We start from the raw sequence: 23,551 nt of genomic DNA on the forward strand, positions 1-23,551 counted from the left end.
AGGTTGTACCAATTTTAAAACCAGACAAAAAATCCTGCAGAAGTTTCTAGCTATCGTCCAATCAGTTTGCTTTCCTCCATCAGTAAACTTTTTGAAAAGGTCATTTTGAACAGAATGATGGTCCACATCAACGAAAATTCAATTTTTGCCAATGAACAGTTCGGATTCCGCCATGGACATTCGACCACTCATCAACTTTTACGTGTAACAAATTTGATTCGTTCTAACCAATCTGAAGGCTATTCTACTGGTCTTGCTCTTCTAGACATAGAAAAAGCATTCGACAGTGTTTGGCATGAAGGCTTGATCGTAGAATTAAAAAACTTGTATTTTCCAACATACATTGTTAGAATAATTCAAAGTTATCTGTCAAATCGTACACTTCAGGTCAATTATCAGACTTCCTGTAAGAGCTGGTATTCCCCAAGGCAGCATTTTGGGACCACTATTATACAGTATTTTCATATCTGACTTACCTGAACTTAATTCTATTAATGTCACTTTAACCTGATTGCCGTAGCAAGGAAAGGTCATTCGTGACAGTGACTTACCTGAGTTACCTTAGGGATGTCAAAAAAATCTTTGTATGCGGATGACACAGGCCTCTCCGCCAAAGGACGGAGCTTGTGTGTCATCTGTAGTAGATTGCAAAAAAGTTTGGATATTTTTTTTTCATACTTGCAAAAATGGAAGATTTCTCCTAACGCTTCCAAAACTCAACTAATAATATTCCCACATAAACCAAATGCTGTTAATTTGAAACCTTCAAGTAGACATGTTGTTACGTTGATAGGGGTTCGAATAAATTGGTCAGATGAAGTTAAGTATCTAGGGCTCATGCTAGATAAGAATTTAACTTTCAAAAATCACATTGAGCGCATTTAAGCCAAATGTAACAAATATATAAAATATCCTTATCCCCTTATTAATAGAAAATCAAAACTTTGTCTTAAGAACAAGCTTTTGACATTCAAACAAATTTTCAGGCCAGCCATGTTGTATGCTGTACCAATTGTAGCACGTAAAATACGGCTAAAGGATTTCCGTCTCCTGTTCCGTTCCCTGGCTCAAAAAACAGACGGCTTTAGCGCCACCTCCGAAGAGGACCGTCTGTCGAGTTATGTTTGCCCGGCAAGAAACCCAACCTCAGGGCGGGTTTGTTTTATAAGAGTCCTAATAGCAATTTAGGAAACGATACAGAAAACTCAAAAGGTATAGTGGATCGAGATTTCTCAGTTATAGAGGTCGCTTTAAGCGATTCTCAAAAAATAGTTGATGCTGACCGTCGTTCTACCGACACAAAAAGACACCACTCACGAGTATCATCACTGGAAGAATTCACTAATTCAAAATTCCCTGTCCGCTTCAGACACGTGAGTGGAGAGACTGATTTCCCAGGCAGTCTATCCTGGCGTACAAAAAAATAGAAAAAGAAACAGGTAGAACGACGCGAAGCGTGAGAAATCTCGAAGACCAAAAACTGTTACAGGGAAAGCTTTACCATACTACAAAAATACATAATTTATTTGAGAACAGCAAAAACATTTAGCACTTTATTAAAATTTGATAACCTACACGGTAAAAAATCAGCACGTTCGATTGAATAGATTGATCACTTGACTCAATTCAAAACACTAATCACCATGATTTAAAGAGTTTCAACTTTGGATTTGCTCTACTGTCTCTAGAACTAGACTCTGAAGTGAAAAGTCGTTGATTTTGAACATCATGTCTTTTGTATGAGAGCAATCATTGACAGCTCATTGTAGAAAGTAATTGAGATCAATTCGATCCCTTTCAACAGATGCGAGTTGGTGTCGAGGTAAGACACTAGACCTGCACTCTGAAGGTTGGTGGTTCAAATCTGTGTCAGGCGGAAATGTTTATTTTAATTTTTTTTATTTCAAATCAAAACATGCAACGTTGAATTCAAGTGCTGTTACCTTGATTTTGTCAAGATTCAACAGTAGTGCAAATCCAAGTGCAGAACTATTGATAACATGGTGCTTATTTTTTGCCGTGTAGGTTTTATTCATATTCGTGTGTTCCTTTCCTCTTCTACTTCTTCTTCCTACTTTCCCTAATGTATGTGCGGATTTTCTAATCTACTTCTATCGATGTTTATCGATCATCTTCTTCTTTCCGAGCTCGGTTAGTTGTGTGGAGGTTGTTGGCATGCGCATGGTTAGTTTGTTTGGCTTGTACTCACGGACCCTTTTAGATGCTGCGATGAATGCCGCCGGCAAAGCAGAAGCGACGGCCGTTGAATGGGCTGGCAAAGCAGAAGAGCCGGACGAAGCATGCGACGGCAAAGCAGGATTCCGGATTTAGCGCATCGACGATGGTGGTATTGCGACTACTACCCCAAATACAGCAACGAACTGCGACTTTTTGGAATTACCAAATGATGAAGTGTCGCACGCCGGAAATCACTTGCGTCGGTGACGGATGACGCAGTTGACGACGGTGGGGATCGTCGAAGGCTTCACACGTGGCCTGTCCACGCTAATAGAAATTGGTGATGGCCGCTCTGTCGGAACGGTTTGTTCCCTTCCGGCTTTCCCCTCAAACCGGGACTTTTGAACGCTGAAGCGTGGGGTCGAGAGCAACGTTTAGCGAGCAGATGCGGTGTGCCGAGCTTGGGCCGTAGATCGCTAGACGCAGATCCTGAATAAAAAGCCGTCGAACGGCTGTTCGACGCATTAACAAAAAAATTCTCCACACAACAAAAAAAATTACAATTACCTTTTCTTATTCACAAACGCACACACAAACTAGCTTGACCGCACGTAACCTTTGAACTTGGCTAACGAACTTTACTATACTTCAGAAAGGAACAACAAGTAACATTAATTTTAATCTAAAAGACTTCTCACATTTTGAAACTTTTACCAATTTAAACACACCGCGACACTAAAAATATTCACGCACTCTCGCCTCTTCCACGGTCCAGGTCAAAATGGACGAGTAGAGATTCTGAAAGTCCTCAGATAAGGTGTGATTTTACATCTTCGTGGACGGAAGTACGTAAAATCACCGAAGTAATTTCACGACCTTTTCAAACGACGATCCTCATCAACTACGAATGAGAACCGATTGAAGCGCTATCTCTTTCGCTACCATTCCATCTGAATGACCTGTATCGTTCCGTCTATTTTTGGACTCCGATCTATTTATAACGATCGTTAACGTTCGGGCTTGAACTTTGAACTTTAGGCTTATTCGTGTTTCGTGGTGTAGTGTGTAAGGCGACAGGGACTTTTATTTGATATAGTATTGGTAGAAGGCGACTTGTATGCAAGTTTTGTATGCGGTTTTGGAAAAGTGCATTTCATTTTGAACTGTGATATTGAATATCGCATATATTTAAGTGAACTATTGAATTTGTTAATTTTGACAATGAAATAATATATGATTAAATGAAAAATAAATTAACACGAATAATAAATTAACATTGAAGGACATGAAAAAACAATATAATTATATAACAATTTATGTACATCTATATTTATATTGAATAAATCTTAAAATAATATTTACACAAAAGTGGCCATGCTACACAATATGGACTAGCTGTTGTAATACCAGGAAGAAAGCTCTGCAGAGAATTCAAAACAAAATTTTGAAAATGATTCTGAAGCTTCCTCCCTGGCATAGTACCAGTGAGTTACATAGAATATCCAATGTTGAAATATTGGAATAAATGTCAAATAAAATAATTAATAATTTCAGGCAAAAATAGTTAGTTAGTTAGGGTTAGTTAGGTTAAAAGTAAATTGAAACATGTTTTTTTATAAGAGAAAAAGGGTGAAATCAACTCACCTATAAAATATCTGAACTGCTACTGCAAATGAAATGTAATATGTTGTTAAAAAAATGGTGATAAAATCTTAAATATGTTTTACCAAATTAGGATGATAGTGTTGTCTAAAGAACACCTAGATATAAGAAACGAATGTAATGTTAGGAATAATACTAATAAAGAAATTAAAAAAAAACGGCCATATAATGATATACCAACTTGACATTTGTCAAAAACACCATTATTTAGCTGTTAAATTGTGCTCAACATTCCAAATGGTAGAAGACAAGTAGTTTGACTTGGCAAAATTATGTTTTACTTCAACGGTTATGTTTTGAGCGAGATGGGATAGTTGAACGCCAAAGTGATCCGTAACTGTGTGGCCATGGTACCTCAGTTTGATATTCTGCAGCAATTTTCTACTGCTCGGATAGTTAGAGATTTGCTCTAGGTAGATAATTGTACAAAAAGCTCTAAACACTAATTCCAGTTGCTTTGCGGCTTTCCAGGCACAGAGCGAAGGAATTTCCTCTCAACGACGGTCGGACAATCCCAGTATTTTTTTTGTTTTTATTATTAGTATCATTCCAAACATTACATTCATTATTTCTTATATCTAGGTGTTCTGTGTTATTAGACAACACTATCATCCTTATTTGGTAAAACAAATCTAAGATTTTATTAACATTTTGTTAACAACATATTACATTTCATTTGCCGTAGCAGTTCAGATTTTTTACAGGTGAGTTGATTTTACCTGCTTATAAGAGAAAAAAAAAACGCTTTGAATATACTTAACCTAACTTAACCTAAACATATAACGCATTAGTCGCGGCAATAGAAGATTGTAACGATTTTTGCCTGAAATTATTGATTATTTTATTTTACATTTGTTCCAATGTTTCAACATTGGATATTCTATGTAACTCATTGGTACTATACCAGGGAGGAAGCCTCAGAATCATTTTCAAAATTTTATTTTGAATTCTCTGCAGAGCTTTCTTCCTGGTATTACAACAGCTAGTCCATATTGGTACAGCATACAACATGGCTGGCCTGAAAATTTGTTTGAATATCAAAAGCTTGCTCTTAAGACAAAGTTTTGATTTTCTATTAATAAGGGGATAGAGACATTTTACATATTTGTTACATTTGGCTTGAATGCCCTCAATGTGATTTTTGAAAGTTAAATTTTTATCTAGCATGTGCCCTAGATACTTAACTTCATCTGACCAATTTATTGGAATCCCTCTCATCGTGACAACATGTCTACTAGAAGGTTTCAAATAAAGAGCTTTTGGTTTATGTGGGAATATTATTAGTTGAGTTTTGGAAGCATTAGGAGAAATCTTCCATTTTTGCAAGTATGAAGAAAAAATATCCAAACTTTTTTGCAATCGACTACAGATGACACGCAGGCTTCGTCCTTTGGCGGAGAGGCCTGTGTCATCCGCAAACAAAGATTTTTGACATCCCTGAGGTAACTCAGGTAAGTCAGATGTGAAAATATTGTATAATATTGGTCCCAAAATGCTGCCTTGGGGAACACCAGCTCTTACAGGAAGTCTTTCAGATCTGGAGTTCTGATAATTAACCTGAAGTGTACGATTTGACAGATAACTTTGAATTATTCTAACAACGTATGTTGGAAAATTAAAGTTTTTCAATTTTACAATCAAACCTTCCTGCCAAACACTGTCGAATGCTTTTTCTATGTCTAGAAGAGCAAGACCAGTAGAGTAGCCTTCAGATTTGTTGGACCGGATCAAATTTGTTACACGTAAAAGTTGATGAGTGGTCGAATGTCCATGGCGGAATCCGAACTGTTCATTGGCAAAAATTGAATTTTCGTTGATGTGGGCCATCATTCTGTTCAAAATAACCTTTTCAAAAAGTTTACTGATGGAGGAAAGCAAACTGATTGGACGATAGCTAGAAGCTTCTGCAGGATTTTTGTCTGGTTTTAAAATTGAAACAACCTCAGCATATTTCCATTTGTGAGGAAAATATGCTAATTGAAAACATTTGTTAAATATATCAACTAAAAATGATAAGCTACTTTCTGGAAGTTTCTTGATGAGGATGTAGAAAATTCCATCATCGCCAGGAGCTTTCATATTTTTGATATTTTTTTAAATAATAGTTCTCACTTCTTCCAAATCAGTCTCCCAGGCATTTTCGGAAACGTTCTCTTAATTGAGAATATTTTCGAACTCCTGAGTAACTTGATTTTCAATTGGACTAGTAAGTCCTAAATTAAAATTGTGCGCACTTTCAAACTGCATAGCAAGTTTTTGAGCTTTTTCGCAATTAGTTAGTAATAAGTTGTTTTCCTCTTTCAATGCCGGTATTGGCTTCTGAGGTTTTTTCAAGATTTTAGATAATTTCCAAAAGGGCTTAGAGCCGGGGTCCAATTGAGAAATTTTATTTTCAAAATTTTTGTTTCTTAAATCTGCAAAACGTTTCTTGATTTCTTTCTGCAAATCCTGCCATATAATTTTCATAGCAGGATCACGAGTGCGTTGAAATTGCCTTCTCCTCACGTTTTTAAGACGGATCAAGAGTTTAAGATCATCGTCTATAATCACGGATTCAAATTTTACTTCACATTTTGGAATTGCAATGTTTCTGGCTTCAACAATGGAATTTGTTAAAGTCTCAAGAGCATTGTCAATATCAAGTTTAGTTTCTAAAGAAATGTTAACATCAAGATTAGAGTCAACATACGTTTCATATATATATTCCAGTCAGCTCGTAAATAATTGAAAGTGGAGCTGATAGGATTGAGAATCGCTTCATGCGATATTTGAAATGTAACAGGGACATGATCAGAATCAAAATCAGCATGAGTAACTAATTGGCTACAAAGATGACTGGAGTCGGTTAAGACCAAGTCAATCGTAGATGGATTTCTAGAAGAGGAAAAACATGTAGTGCTATCAGGGTATTGAATTGAGAAATATCCTGAAGAACAGTCATCAAATAAAATTCTGCCGTTGGAATTACTTTGAGAATTATTCCATGACCGATGTTTGGCATTAATGTCACCAATGACAAAAAATTTTGACTTATTGCGAGTCAATTTTCGCAAGTCAGTTTGGAGCAAATTAACTTGCTGTCCAGAGCATTGAAAAGGCAAATAGGCAGCTATGAAAGTATATTTACCAAACTGTGTTTCAACAGAAACACCTAAAGTTTCAAAAACTTTAGTTTCAAATGACGAAAACAGTTGATGTTTTATACGCCTATGAATGATGATTGCAACTCCCCCACATGCCCCAAGTCGATCATTACGATAAACAAAAAAGTTAGGATCTTTTTTTAGTTTGGATCCAGGTTTTAAATGAGTTTCGGTAATAACTGCTATATGCACGTTATTAGCTGTAAGAAAATTAAACAGCAATTTACCATTCAGAGAACGAGCATTCCAATTTAAAATATTTAAATTATTATTTGGATCCATTAGAAAAACGTAATCCAATAACAATTTTATTTGTAAATTTTACACCTACTTGGACTGCTTCAGTCATAGTGGTGGCTTTGAACATTGCATCAGTCATTAGATTCAATTGTTCAGTTAGAAAATTAAAATCAGAGGCAGACATATCATCTGATGATTTCCCATTATTGAAATTTTCGGTAGACGATGAAGCGGGGCAGGAGTTACCTGTGGCGGTAGGGTTTTTTCCACTTGATTTGAAACAAGTAGAATGGGTACTCATGGAACGAATAGGGGAAGAGTTCAAATTACCTGCTACTATATCGGCAAAGGATTTACCGTGGGTAGATACATTCGAAATTGAAAGATTCGAACGGCTACCCGACGGATTAAAATTTGTTTGTGAATGTGCATGATTATGATCTTCCTGGTGGGTATGATTCCTAATCAAGCGATCGTTAACTGAAAAATGAGCATTGTTCGATAGTCTACCAGGCGAATTCCGGAAACGACCGTTATCGTGACGGATATTATCCTTCATCTGCCTGGCACGAGCCTCAACGACTCTTTTGCGTAAAATGCATTCCCAAAAGTTAGCTTTGTGAGGGCCCTTGCAATTGGCGCATTCAAACTTTCTGGTATCTTCTTTCACAGGACAGTCGTCCTTAGCGTGAGAAGAACCTCCGCAAATCATGCATTTAGCATCCATGCGACAATTTTTTGTACCATAATGATTACTTGGACTGGGGAAAATCCAAGTAAATCATTTATTCCATTTTTGATCTCTTCAGGTGGCTTATAGTCACTTGAGAGACCTTTCAAGACAACTTTGAACAAACGTTCAGTTTTATCGTCATAAGTGAAAAATTTGTGCTTCTTCTCTTCAAGATGTCTGAGAAGAAGTTCGCGATCTTTAAGAGTTTCCGACAAAACGCGACAGTCTCCTTTCTTTGCGATTTGGAAGGAAACCTTGATTCCCCTAATGGAGTTCAAGATCTCCTGCCTAAATCCCCCAAATTCGGAACAACTGACCACGATAGGCGGCACTCTTTGCTTCCTCACTTGAATCAAAGAGCCTGGGCTAGAGGCTGCTTCGATTTGGTGTTCGGAAAATTTGTCTAGAGCATCGAACTGATTGCTCATTTCGATACAATTATTCATTTCACCCTTGGAAGAAACTTCGCATTCCGGGGAAGCGTCCTTTCTTCCATTCTTGCCACGTGTAGTGACAGTTTTAAAACCCACTTTTTTGGAAGGAAGTAGTGAATTCAGAGATTCACCCTTCCTTTTGTTAGTTGTTGATACCATGTTCAGTTAATAAACGAGAAAGACGTGACCTTCGAGAGGTTTTTTCCCTAGACGGTGTCCAAGAAGGATTACCACCGCTAGCTTTCGCCAGCGGGTCCAACGAAAAATCGAAGGCACGGGTCCAAACAAGGATCGTAAAGGGATCAATAGTAGAAAAAATAGTACTGAAAAGTACTGTTTAAGTAGCACTGAAAAGTACCGTTTTTAATTTTAGCACTGAAAAGTACTGTTGATGTAGCACTGAAAAGTACTGTTTTATTGCTTTAGGTAGTTTTTAAGAAAACTTCCAAGAGCAGAGAGAATTCGTGTACGCACAGCACGAAGGTACGATGCGCATTGGACAATCCCAGTAATAATTTTTGGCTATGATTCTCACTATTATCGTTTATGCCAAATGGATGATTTCGTCGAATAAATTCTGCAATGAAATTTAAGCCTTTTTATAAATAGTTTTAATAATATGCGATATTTCGTTTCAAACTTCAAAAGACAGCATCCACTCGCGGTCATACTTGCGGCGTTTCGCCTTAAGTTGAATTCATTTCCCAATATCTCCCTCCATAGAAGCATCGGTGGGTGGGTGGACTATGAGCTGGTGTGTTAGTCGTTTAGCGTAAAGCAGGGGTGTTATGGGCTTAACTGCACTGGCGAATGAAGACCGAAAGTATATGTGTAAACACGTGGATTGTTCATCGCATGGAAGTATTGGCTTAGTTTAGCTCACACATAACAGCATAAGACTTGAGTTGTGTGTTGGTGATGTACAATTCGATTCACAGGAATGAACACTTTGTGCAAGCTGCTGATGTTACACATTTTGACATCTATCGTACTAAAATGGAAGATGTTGACATATATGTCGACTACGTTTGTGATCAAATATAATTTTGTTTTAAAGTTGATTTCAAATCATGTTTGAAGTGTGATAGTTACTTAGTGAAAGTTCTGTTTTGTTTATAAATTGTTTTGGGTACAACGCCATGTTGCAGTTTCAGAAATGATTGTCGGCTAAGCTTTAGATGGGAGATACTGAAGTGCATACATACTTTCTGATTTTAATGTTCAATGGTATTCAAGTCAGTTTTTGAGTGATTAAACTTATCAGAAGGTACGCAGTAAACAATAAAGAATTTCATTGATATCATTCATCTGAAGTGCGATCATCTCATTTATCAACTGCATTTAGTGAATTATATGTGTTATGGGTGTAGCTGGAAGATTTTAATTATTTTCATACGTGTTTGAATTCAATCGACAATGGCCAGAATGTCTTCCAGAGGGCCCAAAACGAAGAGTTCCAGCGGTTTACGAATACTGTGGATTCCGGGTAGGAAAAAGCACAATCGCAAGGGCGTCTACAATCCGACGAAAAGTGGACTTCCTCAGTATCAGGCCAATCAGCAGCGAAAAAACGATTCCTGGACACTAGGAGGCCCCATCAATCAGACCAAGATCATCAATGCGTAAGTGGACTAAAATCGAAGGCTATCGGTGGATGTGAGCACATTTGCTGACAAAGCATGTTTGGCATGTTGTTTAGTCATAAACGGGTTAGCACTATGATGGATGCTTTCAGCTTCATTCACTATCTCACGTACCTAACAGTAATACGACTATATGTTGAACGTTTGGCTGCTCTGTTTTGTGCTTTTCTCATATGCCAATGCAAAACATCGAGTATCTCGCTAATGAGCCAATTACTCCTATTGTATTGAGTCGTCGATGGAGTGATATCACCGATTGGTGCAATTAATGCCTCTGATTGTTTTAAGCTATGGATTTAAAATTCGACAGTGCAAATTGCATACATCGATTAAGGCAGTTTCTGCTCTGAAGCTTTAAAGCAAATTTTAATATCCCATGATTTAGATTTTTTGGTAAATAAACAAAAGTGATTGGAATGCAGTTTCAACAACAGCTTTTGATAGCGATACATCAAATCAAAAAATAACAACATAAATGACGTAGCATTTTTTCACTGATTTTTTACACCCCCCTCCCCCCTCGTAGCATTTTGTCACAAATTCTGATAATACGTAGCATATCAAGCCCCCCCCCTTTTAATTTTGTCTTTGTTTTCCACAGTGATTGGGCTAAACCGAAACATTAAAATCCAATGATATTATTAACTGACTACAACCTTAAAACCTCATGATAATCTGACGAATAATGGTTTGATATGCAGTTGCGGTCAAAAGTCCTTTGGAAAACGGCACAATATTTATTTTCATACTCTAATCAACGACATGATTCAAAATGCTACGTCCATTGCTTGGGACCCATCCCTCCCCCTCGTCACACATCGTCACAAATTCGTGAAGTCCCCCCTCCCCCCTAAAATGCTACGTCATTTATGGACGACCCCATAGAACACTAAACAGGAATGAATACTTCTTCTCAATATATTTGACAGGTAGAGAAAGGAAATGCTAGCGTAAGGTGGCTCGATTGATAACAACGTTGGTATGTAAAATTAGTCAGATTACAAGGTGTAACAAAAAAATTAAAAAAACTTTAAGCGACCAATTGCAGTTTGTAGCTCTTGTGAAAATTCATATGAAATGATTCCCAAATAATATAAAAAAGATCAAACGATTTTTGTTTTTTAAACCACTTTCTGCTTTTAGTTTGAAAATTAACAAACTACAAGTTTGTATGCAACTTTGCTTTACTGTTTATTATAAATAAACTGAGATTGGTAATTTCATATAGCGTATTAATTATTTTCCAATCGTTAGTCATTCTGTTATCAATGTTTTCATCAATTGACTATCTAGTGAACATGGTGTTCAAAATTTGGTACTAATAATGTGAGAATACATGTTAACTTAATTTTCAATAATATAGATCGGTTCAAGTCATTAACAAAATCGTTTGATTGGGTTGAATTATGCTTTTTGTGTACATTTCAATATCTCTGATGGGAACATTTTGTGTCAATAGCGAAAGTCCAGTGTTTTTTTTTTGTCAGTGAAGTAATCGTCAAACAACATCGAAAGTGTAAAGCTTGAAATCTCGACCCTTCAGTTTGAAATTCAAGTTTAATTTTGAATTGTCTGTTATGGCAGGAAATTTACTAAAAAAAGTTGGAAAAACACACCCTTTTGTGTTATTAACCCTCTTACACCCATTTTTTGTTTTAATTTTCAATATCATTTTTTACTATCTAAATTCAACATGAGCACGTTTTGAGAAATAATTTATTTTTATTTGCGAATTCATTGATTTTAGTTTTTAATTTTTATTTTTGAACATCCCCTTTTTTCATTTTTTAAGGGTCTTCTTATTTCCGATTTTTGAAGTAATTAAAATTTTGTGATTTTAAAAACGTGAATGTTTTTAATTTATTCTGTAACTTATTTTATTTTTCGTATAAATAATGGAAAATCGTTTTAAAGTGAATTTTTTTTTCCTGTTTTTTTTTTTAACCTTAGTAAGGACATTGGGTCATTTTCGATCCATTTCAAAATTCAAATCAATGTAACTTTTGATTGAAATAACCTAGCAATTTGAAATTTTCTGACAATTATTTTTTTGCTGCGGAAACAAAAGTTTTGAATGACCCCTAGGGGAGCTTCCATACGAAAAGTTACAAATTGTGACTGTGACTTTAGTTCTGTTGGGCTTAAATGAAAGGCACACATGTCTAATTTCAGAAAACCGACAGGAGATCCGGATTTATTTATTATTATTACTGTAATTACTGCACAGCTAAAAATATGTTGTAAATTTACGTTTATTTTCATGCACATATTTGGAGCATCAAAATAAACCTAAATTTCAACGACCAAACCATTATTTTTCAATCGAATTCACTTTAAATTTACACGATCGTGTAATATTCAACCATTTTTAGTTGAAAGTTGAATTTATATGAATTTTAATTTACATGATGCTGTAACAACACACTAATTTGGTTTATTTTTACATTAGACTTCAGTTTACATCACATTGAAAATTAAATATTTTTTTCTGTGTGTGTAATGGTATGTTGAATTCATATTGATAATGAAAATTGACTGCACTGTTAAGTGGAACCGCATGAAGAGCAAGACTCAAGCTAGTATGGTGGCTATCTACATACATACATACATTATTATTAATGCCAACAGGTTACACCCCAATGTCATGCTTATCGGCTATAAAATACACCTTAAAACTAACAAAGAATTCACTTAAATCTACTCTTGTTCACATTGCGGGAAACATGAAAATAAAATCTTTCGAAACATTTATTAAAAGTACGACACATATTACGCAGTGGATCATTTAAGCCACAATTTGTTCTTGCGGCATTTAAATGCAGAAAAGAGTGTGATCGTAGGTTACGGCGTCGAATATTAATATCTAACCTGCCGAGTAAAGCAGGACAATCTATTTGGTTTTGAAAGAGATCACTGATGAAACAAGCTTTTGGAACATTGCGTGAAGAAGCTTCAAGTTAATCAGCATACAGCGAGTCTCATAGCTTGGTAAATTCGAGGGATTTCTCCAGTAGAGATTACGAAGAGCGAAGCGAACAAACTTGCGCTGGATTTTTTCAATTCGTTGAACTTAATTTTGGTAGTATGGGGACAAAACTATGGCTGAATATTCCAGTATAGGACGAACTAAGGAACAATACAAAGCTGTCAGGCAATACTTGAAGGTGTTGCTGCAGGTTTTTAGGTTTTTCTATATTGATGCAAATCGATCCAGTCTCCCTTTTGTTATGAATCTTTTTGATCCTCTCTCAACGACAGTGTTTGAATTCCTTTTTATTCTTCGCACTTCTTGCTTGGGATTTTTTAACTCGTTCAACATTAGTGCTTTACTGATCATCTCATTCTGCAGTATCGATCGTACTCATATGAATAAGAACTGTGCACTACTCTTTTACACAGAAAAAAATATTTAATTTTCAATGTGATGTAAACTGAAGTCTACTGTAAAAATAAATCAAATTCGTGTGTTGTTTCAGCATCATGTAAAATTAAATTGATATACATTCAATTTTCAACTAAAAATGATTGAATATTACATGATCGTGTAAATTTGAAGTGAATTCGATTGAAAAATAATGGATTGGTCGTTGAAATTTAGGTTTATTTTGATGCTCCAAATATGTGCATGAAAATAAACTTAAATTTACAACATATTTTTAGCTGTGTACATCCTATCATCGAAATGTTTTTAATTTTTTTATCTATGTCGTCAATACATTCCGGTTGCTCTAATAACAATCAATTTGTTTGTCAAATTGACACAGCAAAAACAGCGTTTTGGCCTTCCTTTTTTAGTGACAACACCTCCTTATTCAATTAAACTATGCTCACCAATGTAACATTCCGCGAATGGAAGCACATCGTTTTGACGCTATAAACATTGGAAAAATGCCATTTTTCAGCTGATTTCATTTACTCAAAATCCTATTAAAGTTGTTATAATTTTAAATGATCGAATGTAGCGTATAAAATAATCTTATATAAACTCTTGAAGTTACTGCTGCAAGAACACAACGTCGTTCTTGTGTTTGATTACATAATACAGCTTCAAATCATCAGCATATGATAGACTTAGGCAGTTCAAAAGAAATTGACATCATTCATATATAATGAAAATAGAAACGGCCCGAGATGGCTGCCTTGAGGTACGCCAGAAGTAACCGGAAAAGGTGATGAAATATGGTCGCCGATTTTTACGGACATGCTGCGGCCGATCAGATATGAGCGTAACCATTTGAGTGAGTTGTTTTTGAATCCTAACTTATCGAATTTAGCAAGTGCGATTTCATGATTCATTTTGTCGTATGCAGCCGACAGGTCAGGGTAAATGGCATCTACTTGATGACCTTTTTGTATCTCGCGAATTACGAAGGTAGTTAGAACAGTTAAATTTGTGGCTGTTGATCGTTTGGGCATGAAGCCATGTTGGTTAGGCGCGATATAATGTGCACATGTTTGAACAAGTTTATCGAGAACGATTAGCTCAAAAAGTTTAGAGATTGCACTTAATGCAGCTATTCCCCGATAATTCCCAACGTTTTGTCTGCAACCCTTCTTGTATACGGGAAAAACAAATGAATCCTTCCAATAAGCCGGCAATTCGCCAGTAAGGGATCATGCACAAATTACGTCACGCTCCAAGGGGGGGGGGGGGGGAGGGGGTCAAGTCAAGCGTGACAAGCCTTACAAAAATTTTGGAGGACTCATACAAAAAATGTGACAAAGGGGGGGGAGGGGGTCAAAAAAGTTGAAATTTAGCGTGACATAATTTGTGTACCATCCCTAAGGAGAGACGTACAGTGACTCATCCTCATTTTCGTACGGGGCACTGTTTCCACATCAAGTAGGTTTAAAACTATTAAATGATTTACGGACTTCGATATACTTTATCAATTACGAAGGTCGTAGGTGTCATCTATTGCTCGGAAATCATAAAAAATCTAAAACCAAAAATTTTGGTCAATTTCTTTCAGTTTGCCTCTTAATTGAATCTACATAATCCATAGTTAACGTTTTATTTCATATTTTACTACCAAACATTATCATAGAGATTGATTGAATAAATATTATTGCCGTAACCGCAACACATGCGTTATTTGAAATTATGAAAAAACAGGTTATATTCTAGTAAAAAGTATATCAATGCACTCCGCTCACCCGGAATATTTTGTATTTTTATTATAAAATAAATAAACCGCATAATAGGGTCCTTTTTTGAGTATAATTTGAATATTAATTCAAAAATAATTGAATATTGAGATAACATCTATCAGGTGAAGATAAGTACAGCATAGTGTTGGGTACTTTGTTGTAAAACGAAGTTCTTAGTTAATATTTTTTTCTACAGACAAGTTTGAAATTAACCTTTTACTGTTGCTTAGAACGAAAATTTGGTTTACATTGTTTGAAAATAATATTTCAGAAGAGTTTTGAAGTCATGACATAACAATTTTCGAAATTCAAGGGGGATAACAACTTTTTATGACTTCTGTAAACTGAATATATTTTAACCAAAACTCTCTCAGTGCTCACGAATATATTTTTTAGATTGAATCCTACAACAAAAATGAACGCTATTGTTAGAATTATTGGATTGTATAGAAAAAATCATTGAAAAACAGGTATTTCTAATAATTTTACCTAAGTTTCATATATGTCCGCTTATAAATTGTCCAAATGTACTCTACTACGTCTGAACAACGTAATATAGCACATGAGCAATCAAATAAAGCTTTAAAATTCAGTTTAGAATGTTGTATGTTTAAATTTTGATAGATCGTACATCTAATTTTAGACACAAATTCAATACTTTTCCATTAATCCAAAGATGAATGTAAATGGAAACATTTTATGACTGTTAAATAGTAGATGACACCTATGGCCGTTAATATAGATAAAGAATTTCAAATTCAATACATCATTTAATACAGTGATACCTCCATGAGTCGATGTTCCATGACTCGATATCGACTCATGGAACCATACTAAAAACAAAATTGCATGGTTACTATGATGGTCCCAAAAAGCAGCTTTCCAAAGGATTGCTATTCCATGACTCGATATTTCCATGAGTCGATGGTCCCTTCAATATCGACTCATGGAGGTTTCACTGTAGTTTTTACTTACTTGATGTGACGCCAGTGTCCTGTACGAATATGAAATTGGGTCACTATATTTAAAATTTTAGCAAAAGGTAACGCCAGAGAACAAGCGCACTTTTTAAGAAGAACTGATGGGATGAAATCTGGACCGTATCCTTTCAAAGACTTTAGTTTGTCCAACGCGTTGATCACCATGTTGGAAGTAACTGATACAGGAAGACCTGGATTCGACAGCTGTGGTACATTGCGGGTAGTTGTACTGATGTCCTGAGCGGTGAATACACTACTGAACTGAGCTCGAAACAACTCTGCAGTTTCTGTTGATTAGTTGGCTTCCAAATCAACTCCGTTCGTCATAGAAGATGGTAGACCTGTTTGGTTCCGCTGGTCACTGACATGACGCCAAAAGCTTTTGGGGTCGGACTTGAGGCGATCTTGAATCTGCACTAGATGCGCACGGTAAAGACGTTCATTGAGATTGGTATGCAGTGCGTTTGATTCCGCATAAGCAGCTCTGGTGGTGTCGGTGCGGTGCTTGTTGTGCTTTCTGAGTGCTGCTCTTTTCAAACGTTTTAGATGCTTCAGGTGTGAATTAGACCAAGCGAGTCTAACTGGTTCACGAGGTGTTTTCAGTGGCACTTACTGATCAATAGCGTAAAGTAGAATATTACTCAACGATGAAGCAGCTTCATTAGCATCATCTTCGTTGAGAATCTGGGTCCAATCTATATTTCTGAGAAAGAGGTTCATTCCGCAAAATTCCAAAATTGGCCAAATGCTTAGCGATTAACGCGTCATTGTTAACCATATTTTGCGGGGTATACATGACGCAAACAAAAATAGTATTTTCAAGGCTTGTAATTGCAACCCACAATTGTTCAACTGCTAAATTATTCGGAGGAGTCAGAAGGCGTGATTTGAAGCTGGAGCGGATAGCTAACAAGACGCCCCCACCAGAACTCTTGCAACTATTCGTGGACGAACGATCTTGACAATAAACCGAGAAAGAGCTGTCGAACAGTTGGTTTGATAAGGTATTATCGATCAGCCAAGTTTCGGTAAAAGCGTCAATGTTGTAGCAGGCGTCACTACACGCTAGCTGTTGCAGGAGGTGTTGGATGTCATTTTCGGACCGACGCTTACAGCAGAGCACGACAAGGATTTTGTCATTCATCAGCTAAAAAGCTTAAATAATATTTTATTTCTAAAACTATTTCATCTAAATATAGCCTATTTACAATTTCGGTGCCTTATCATCATTTATCCAAGGGAAGATAATTTCTTCCATCGTGTGTAACAAACACCTCCTCACTGGACAAACAATTTCTGTGCCTCTTTGCACAAAGAATACCGATCTGTACAGAATCGTTCGTTAGGTATGTTCAAGGCAAAATTTAAGGTGCGAAACTATTCGTAGCTTGTGGCAATATCAACAGCAATGTCTTATCATTATTGCCCTGCTGGAAGAACGGTGCCCTTCGTTGCGGTTTGTAACACTAGCTTATAGTCTGATATGGAGCTATTTATACCACCGACATTTTGATAGTAGATCAGGACGTCTGAAGAGGATCCCTGATTGTGATTTCGCCTGACCCATACACAGGGCCGGAACGACTGCTGAAAGCTGGCTGGATGGGCTCGACTGTGATGGGGAGCTCCAAGGCTTCCAATGTGCAAGATGATGACGTGCGTTCCGGCTTTTGCTGAAAATCTGAAGCTCCAGTAATGGCTGTAGTAAATGATGATTGGGCATTTCTAGATACGCTGCGGAAGGCAACGTCTTCAGAAGAGGTAGTGTCCTTATTTACTTCGTACTTGCCTGAGTGCACAGACTGGAAGACCCCTTCGACCATCCCAAACATACGACTGGGACGACTGATTAGCGCTGGCTGGATGCTCTCGACTATGATAGGTGGCGAAGAAGCTTCCAAAGTGCTTGATGTTATACGTTCCAGATATGGTGAATCAGGATCAGATTCTGCAGTGGTTATTTTGTCATTCATGACGAGTTCTGAAGACATACGGCCGTTTTGTTTTTTGAGTTGGCTTCAAACGGACGAACAGAGATTCCATCCGGCCAATACCAGACATCGCTAACAACTTTCGAATAGGTTTTACAAACAGTTATCTTGAAAGACACGAATGAAAGATCCGCAAGACTTATTCTACGTGGAACTAATTTCGTCACTTTTATCAAGGACGGATGAGTATAAGTGGTGTCGGCAACACACGATTTTACTTCCTCTTCACTTTGCTCAGGTTCAAAAGGGGTTGCGTAGTAAGCCTCAACATCGTTCGAGTGTTGGACTCTGCTTGCAACTTTTAGAGTATTAGTCTAGTTGCGTCCTCTGTACGTGTAGGAGAAACCGATGCATCCAGAATATTTCTGCTCTGACGGTTTGAACATTGAGGTAAAGCTGCAAGTACCGTGATGCATCAATACCCGGACGCTTAAGACGAGCGCAATATTCAAACACAATTTACTACATGTTCTAGAACAGTTTTTAAAAAGTTTTGCTTTGGAACTAACCAATTGAGATCTAAGTTTGATGAATGTAACACATTTTGTAGTATTTATTACGATTTATTCACCAAAAGCATTGAATTTACATTGCTCGTCGTGTTTTTAAATCCGGACAGATGTTCAATCATGGGCTCAATAACCGGACACGCTGGAATCGAAATCCGGACATTTGCAATATTAGCACATTTACAAGAATTTTGTAGTATATAAGACCCGAAAACCTGCAAATTCACACTTTATCCTATATCTCGTAATTTCTCTCTCGATAAAATAAAAAAGAGCGCAAACTACTTTGCTAAACTTGATATTAATTACCTGAGTCTGTTTTGCAATGTAACTTTGACTGCATTACAGTAATTGGAGGAAAATCCACAGATATTTTACTTCATTCCACTTTTTGTTCACTATTTATACTTTATGTAATGTGTATTTATTTTTCTTTTGAATTTTACGTTTGAACAGAGTTTCTCATTAACAATATTAAGTGCAATCACTATTTGTCCGGAATTGAAAACAGTGCTTCTATCTCCCGGACAGTTATTTATACACATAAAAAAACACAAGTTTGCAATTTTTATGACATCCTTGAAGCCTTTTACTGCTCTGTATAAAGTAGAGCACAATATCAACGAAAAATTACACATTTTTCTTTTATTTCATCGTTTAAAGTATGTTCACACGTTAAGTACTGATTTTGCTATAAAAGTGCGAAAGAACTGATAAACAACGACTGCTGAAGGGGGCAAGCTTGTCATTTTTATTTTCTGTTTTATAACAAGGATTACTAGATTGATTTTAAAGGGAATATGAGACCTTATAATTCATATTATCAGACAGATATACAGTCGACTCTCCACAACTCGATGTTCTATAACTCGATATATTCTATAACTCGATGGATTTTGCGGTCCCTTCAAATTCCCATACATCATGCTCTCCATAAGTCGATGTTTCTATAACTCGATGTTCCCACTAGTCGATGCCACGTGGGAGGAAAATTTAAAACCCATTTTTATACAGGGAGACATGGTCCGTTTCTGGTTTGGCAGTGAATAAAGGACTTGCAAGTTGTAAAATAAACTGTAATAAAACATAAAAAAAAAATTAGTAAGAATAAGGGATTTTTCCAATATTTTGAAAAAAGTGCCCAAAGATATTTTTTCAAAATGCTATCAACAAAATGATATTGTCTGCCTGCAAAAGTGATCATAAAAGTATAGGAAATATAGAAATTTGAGCCATTAATTTTAAAATTTTTGTTATCGGTATGTTCTATAACTCGATAATTCTATAAGTCGATGGTCCCATGAATATCGAGTTATGGAGAGTCGACTGTACAATTTATATTATATTCAATTAAATAACAGTGAAAAACATGATTATTATCTGAGTGTCCGGATTTTGATGCATCACGGTATTGTGGAAGGATTGTCCAGTATTTGAACACGTTTATTGTTTCCTACTACAAACTTTTCTGGCGGCTACGCAATCGAGCAGTTATCAGCATCCAATACTATGAAAAAGGAAGTTTCGTTACAAGATCTCGAGCGGTTTACCGGATCATCAGACGAATCATCTAGAGTCAGTTGTTCGATGCGCTTAGCAAACGATGAGGAATCAGCTGACATCGATACTTGGCTGTCGTAAAGAGTTTTGTTTATTTTACGGAGATTTTCTCCATAATTACCAAGCCGGGTGTCCATCGAATCTGTTCTTATCAACAGTTCTCGTAATGCTTTCATGATGATTCTCTCACGGTCGTATACGGCCGGCTCAAAATTTAAGCGGCATGAGTTACAAAACCAAAACAGCCCCTATTTCGCAGTCAAGGAAGCATATTGTGTTTTGGTCAAGCCAACACAGGTGAAATGGAATATCGAGCTGCATGTTCCATTGCATGAAAGTGCTCTTTCCGAGTCCAAAGTCATAGAACACACTTGGCATGAATCCATGATATAACGACGAAAGCAATACTGTTCCGAAGCACCGCTGTGGTACGGTAAGCTATAATCGATGTTAGGCGCCTACAAGTATGCAGCCTTGATAGTAGCCGTAAATAAGCTTTCCAATTTTTCTGCTAGATGGCGCTTCAAAAATCCGAATGCGAGAAGGGGTATACTGCCAATGGCGATAATAATTGTCCAAATCGCACAAAAACAAATCACTCAATGACACAACACAAATTGAAATTATCAGTGATTCACAAGTCCATTAGGAATAGTTCGAGTCTACTATAGGATTTTTTCAGATCAAAAACACTGATAGAACGATCGAAAACTCGCGAGCACGAAAAACGACTTCAACGATAGAACAGTGGTTCCCCAGTTGAGTTGAGATTTGGACACTGTGGACACCGGTAACCTGCCACATCTAAAAAACGTCCCTTTAGAGATCCTTTCATTGACAACCTGTAGTTTCGTAACTAAACAAGTAATCTGAACCGTCCTCATATTGTTTAACAGGTATTCACGTGGACTGTGAATAGAGATTCTGAAATCATTCAGTTTTTCATACCCGGTTCTGGAAACCCGGAACATCCGAAAAGTAAGTTCCCATCGCAGTTTTGTATATATAATTTACTAGCGTGGTTCAAAAAATCGTTTTTGCTCCACACCGCTTATTCGATCCTAGATCAAATTCTGAGTGTCCTCCCAAAATTTGAGTTCATTCGGATGAAAACTGAGACTGCACAAGCCCATTGAAGTTTATATGGGAATTACTATGGGAAAAGCAAGCAGTTCTTACAATCGGTCATAGTGTTTGCACATGTGCTCTTGGGGATTAGAACTACGTTGATACTGTGAGATACAATAGTCAGCTACAACTTTGCCGAAGACCGTTCTTAAATCGGACGCCCCAGTAATTAGTTATTGATTTTTGAATGAGTTGTAAAACTTTGGCTATAATTATTGGGCTGCTCTGCGGGCATCACTGGATATATGCAGTAAAACATAGTAGCCATGATTTGTGCGTGGTATCTTTCGCGCCAAGTGCAGCAATGTTGCCTGTTCAGAAGTTAAATGAGCACTGCTGAAGAATTTGTGACTGGATATAAATCAATAACTAATTACTGAGGCGTCCGATTTGAAAACGGTCTTCAGCAAAGTTGTAGCTAATGAATTTATCTCACAGTATCAATGTAGCTCTAATCCTCAAGAGCATATGGGCAAAAACTATGACGGATTGAATGAATTGCTTGCTTTTCTCATAGTAATTCCCATATAAACTTCAATGGACTTGTGCAGTCTCAGTTTTCATCCAAATGAGTTCAAATTTTGGGAGGCTACTCAGAATTTGATCTAGAATCGAATGAGCAGTGTGGAGCAAAAACGATTTTTTGAACCACTCTAATAATTTACATTGGTACTATTCGGATGATGGATATTAAATTTCTCTGTAAAAGAGAACCAATTACCGTTACACACTCCTGAAAAATTATTACATTACATTACATATTTTTATATTACACATTGAGTTAGACCCAGACATTTGTCAATTATTCTTTAAACCTTTTTCAAAAATTCAAATAAAAATCTAGAAAATAAAAATATTACACAAAATTTAAAAAAGGTATTCCGTCTAAAAGGCGAGGTTGGATATAAGAAGGTTTGACAAAACAAGCTTTTATCAAACCTTTTTGACTCAACTTCTTTCAAAACCAGAGCAATGATTGTTTTTGAGGCAAACACATTTCGAAAAACTTCATAATATACTACTTTTGCAATATTCTAACATTAAATTTGCTTAAAGGTGCTTCATATTGAAACAACATTCTAGTTAAAAGTAAAAGATTACTCAGGTAAAAGATTTTTTTTTCAATTATCGCAACATTAAGCAGATTAAAAATCGTTTTGAGATATGATCAAGCTATTTATGATAATAAATACTTTCCCAAACCCAAAAACAGTCACCATGCTACATAAATTAAACGATGTAATTGTGTGTAATTGACACACGTTTGTAGAATTAAAAAAAAAAAGATCTATTCAATCGTGTTTTGTATTGGTGTCACGTACCTAAGTTAGTTAAGTTAGCCTGGATATTTGTTCAAAATTACCAACATAATTAACTTCAAGCACGCCTTAATGCACCACCAAATTGAGAGAAAAATCAATCAAAAGTGCACTTTGACATGAAGATGTCCGAACATTTTTGAAAATGTGGATAGATCTAAAGAAACTGCTTCTTCTTCTTGACATTACGTCCCCACCGGGACAGAGCCTGCTTCTCAGGTACAGTTATTAGCTTTCTTTGCCAAAGTTGCCCTTTACGTATTTGTATATCGTGTGGCTAGCACGATGCCGTGATGCTATCCATCACGAAAAGATCCTGAACCGACCGGGATTCTAACCTAAACACCTTCAGGTTGATGAAGGCCCGTTGACAGAGTTTTTAATTGGTTAAAAAATGAGCAACTCTTTTCATTAGAGTATATTCCGGAGACCTATACTCTCATCAAAATCACGCTAGTTTGTTAACCAATTTGCAATATTTATTTATTATTGTTGTTTGCGTTTGACGTGCAAATCCAATCTAACTGAGCTTCAAATGCGGTAACACAAAGTAACCAAAGGAAACTTAGCAATCATGATCCATATCACCGCCAGCCTAGCAAAGAAAAACATTTTTTGACTTCGCCTTCCTTGTTAAAAATCTCACCGCGTTTGGTGTTCCCGCATTTGATATTTGCATTTCAAACGCACACAGCAATATTTGTACGGAGTAAAATAGTAATAGTAAAATAAACCCAGGCAATTTTTTTTAATAAAAACGCAGAAAATAGTCTGAATTACACACTTAGATTAAATTATCGTAGTCAGTAAAATTTTACTGGGTTTTATGACAACCAAAAAAGTTAGAAAAATTAATAAATAAAAGTAAATAACCGTCACG

At 36.4% G+C, this 23,551-nt stretch overlaps 2 protein-coding genes across 9 annotated transcripts in view; one reads left to right on the top strand and one right to left on the bottom strand.

Annotated features, from left to right (window-relative positions):
* The window catches only part of LOC5574477 (tyrosine-protein kinase receptor torso), a 198,415-nt gene that overhangs the window by 46,958 nt on the left and 127,906 nt on the right, over nucleotides 1–23,551 (bottom strand). The window lies entirely within an intron of this gene.
* The window catches only part of LOC5567497, a 59,158-nt gene continuing 44,924 nt past the window's right edge, over nucleotides 9,318–23,551 (top strand). The window contains exons 1-2 of one of the 2 annotated variants that reach the window (XM_021843943.1): nucleotides 9,318–9,657; nucleotides 9,815–10,012. In XM_021843943.1, coding sequence (XP_021699635.1) covers nucleotides 9,816–10,012 — 197 coding nt within the window. In that variant the 5' untranslated portion in view covers nucleotides 9,318–9,657; nucleotide 9,815. The remainder of the gene's footprint in view (nucleotides 9,658–9,814; nucleotides 10,013–23,551) is intronic. The other variant, XM_021843942.1, reaches the window with a different exon arrangement.

The sequence above is a fragment of the Aedes aegypti genome, chromosome 2 (genome assembly GCF_002204515.2).
Source record: "Aedes aegypti strain LVP_AGWG chromosome 2, AaegL5.0 Primary Assembly, whole genome shotgun sequence".
Lineage (NCBI taxonomy): Eukaryota > Metazoa > Arthropoda > Insecta > Diptera > Culicidae > Aedes > Aedes aegypti.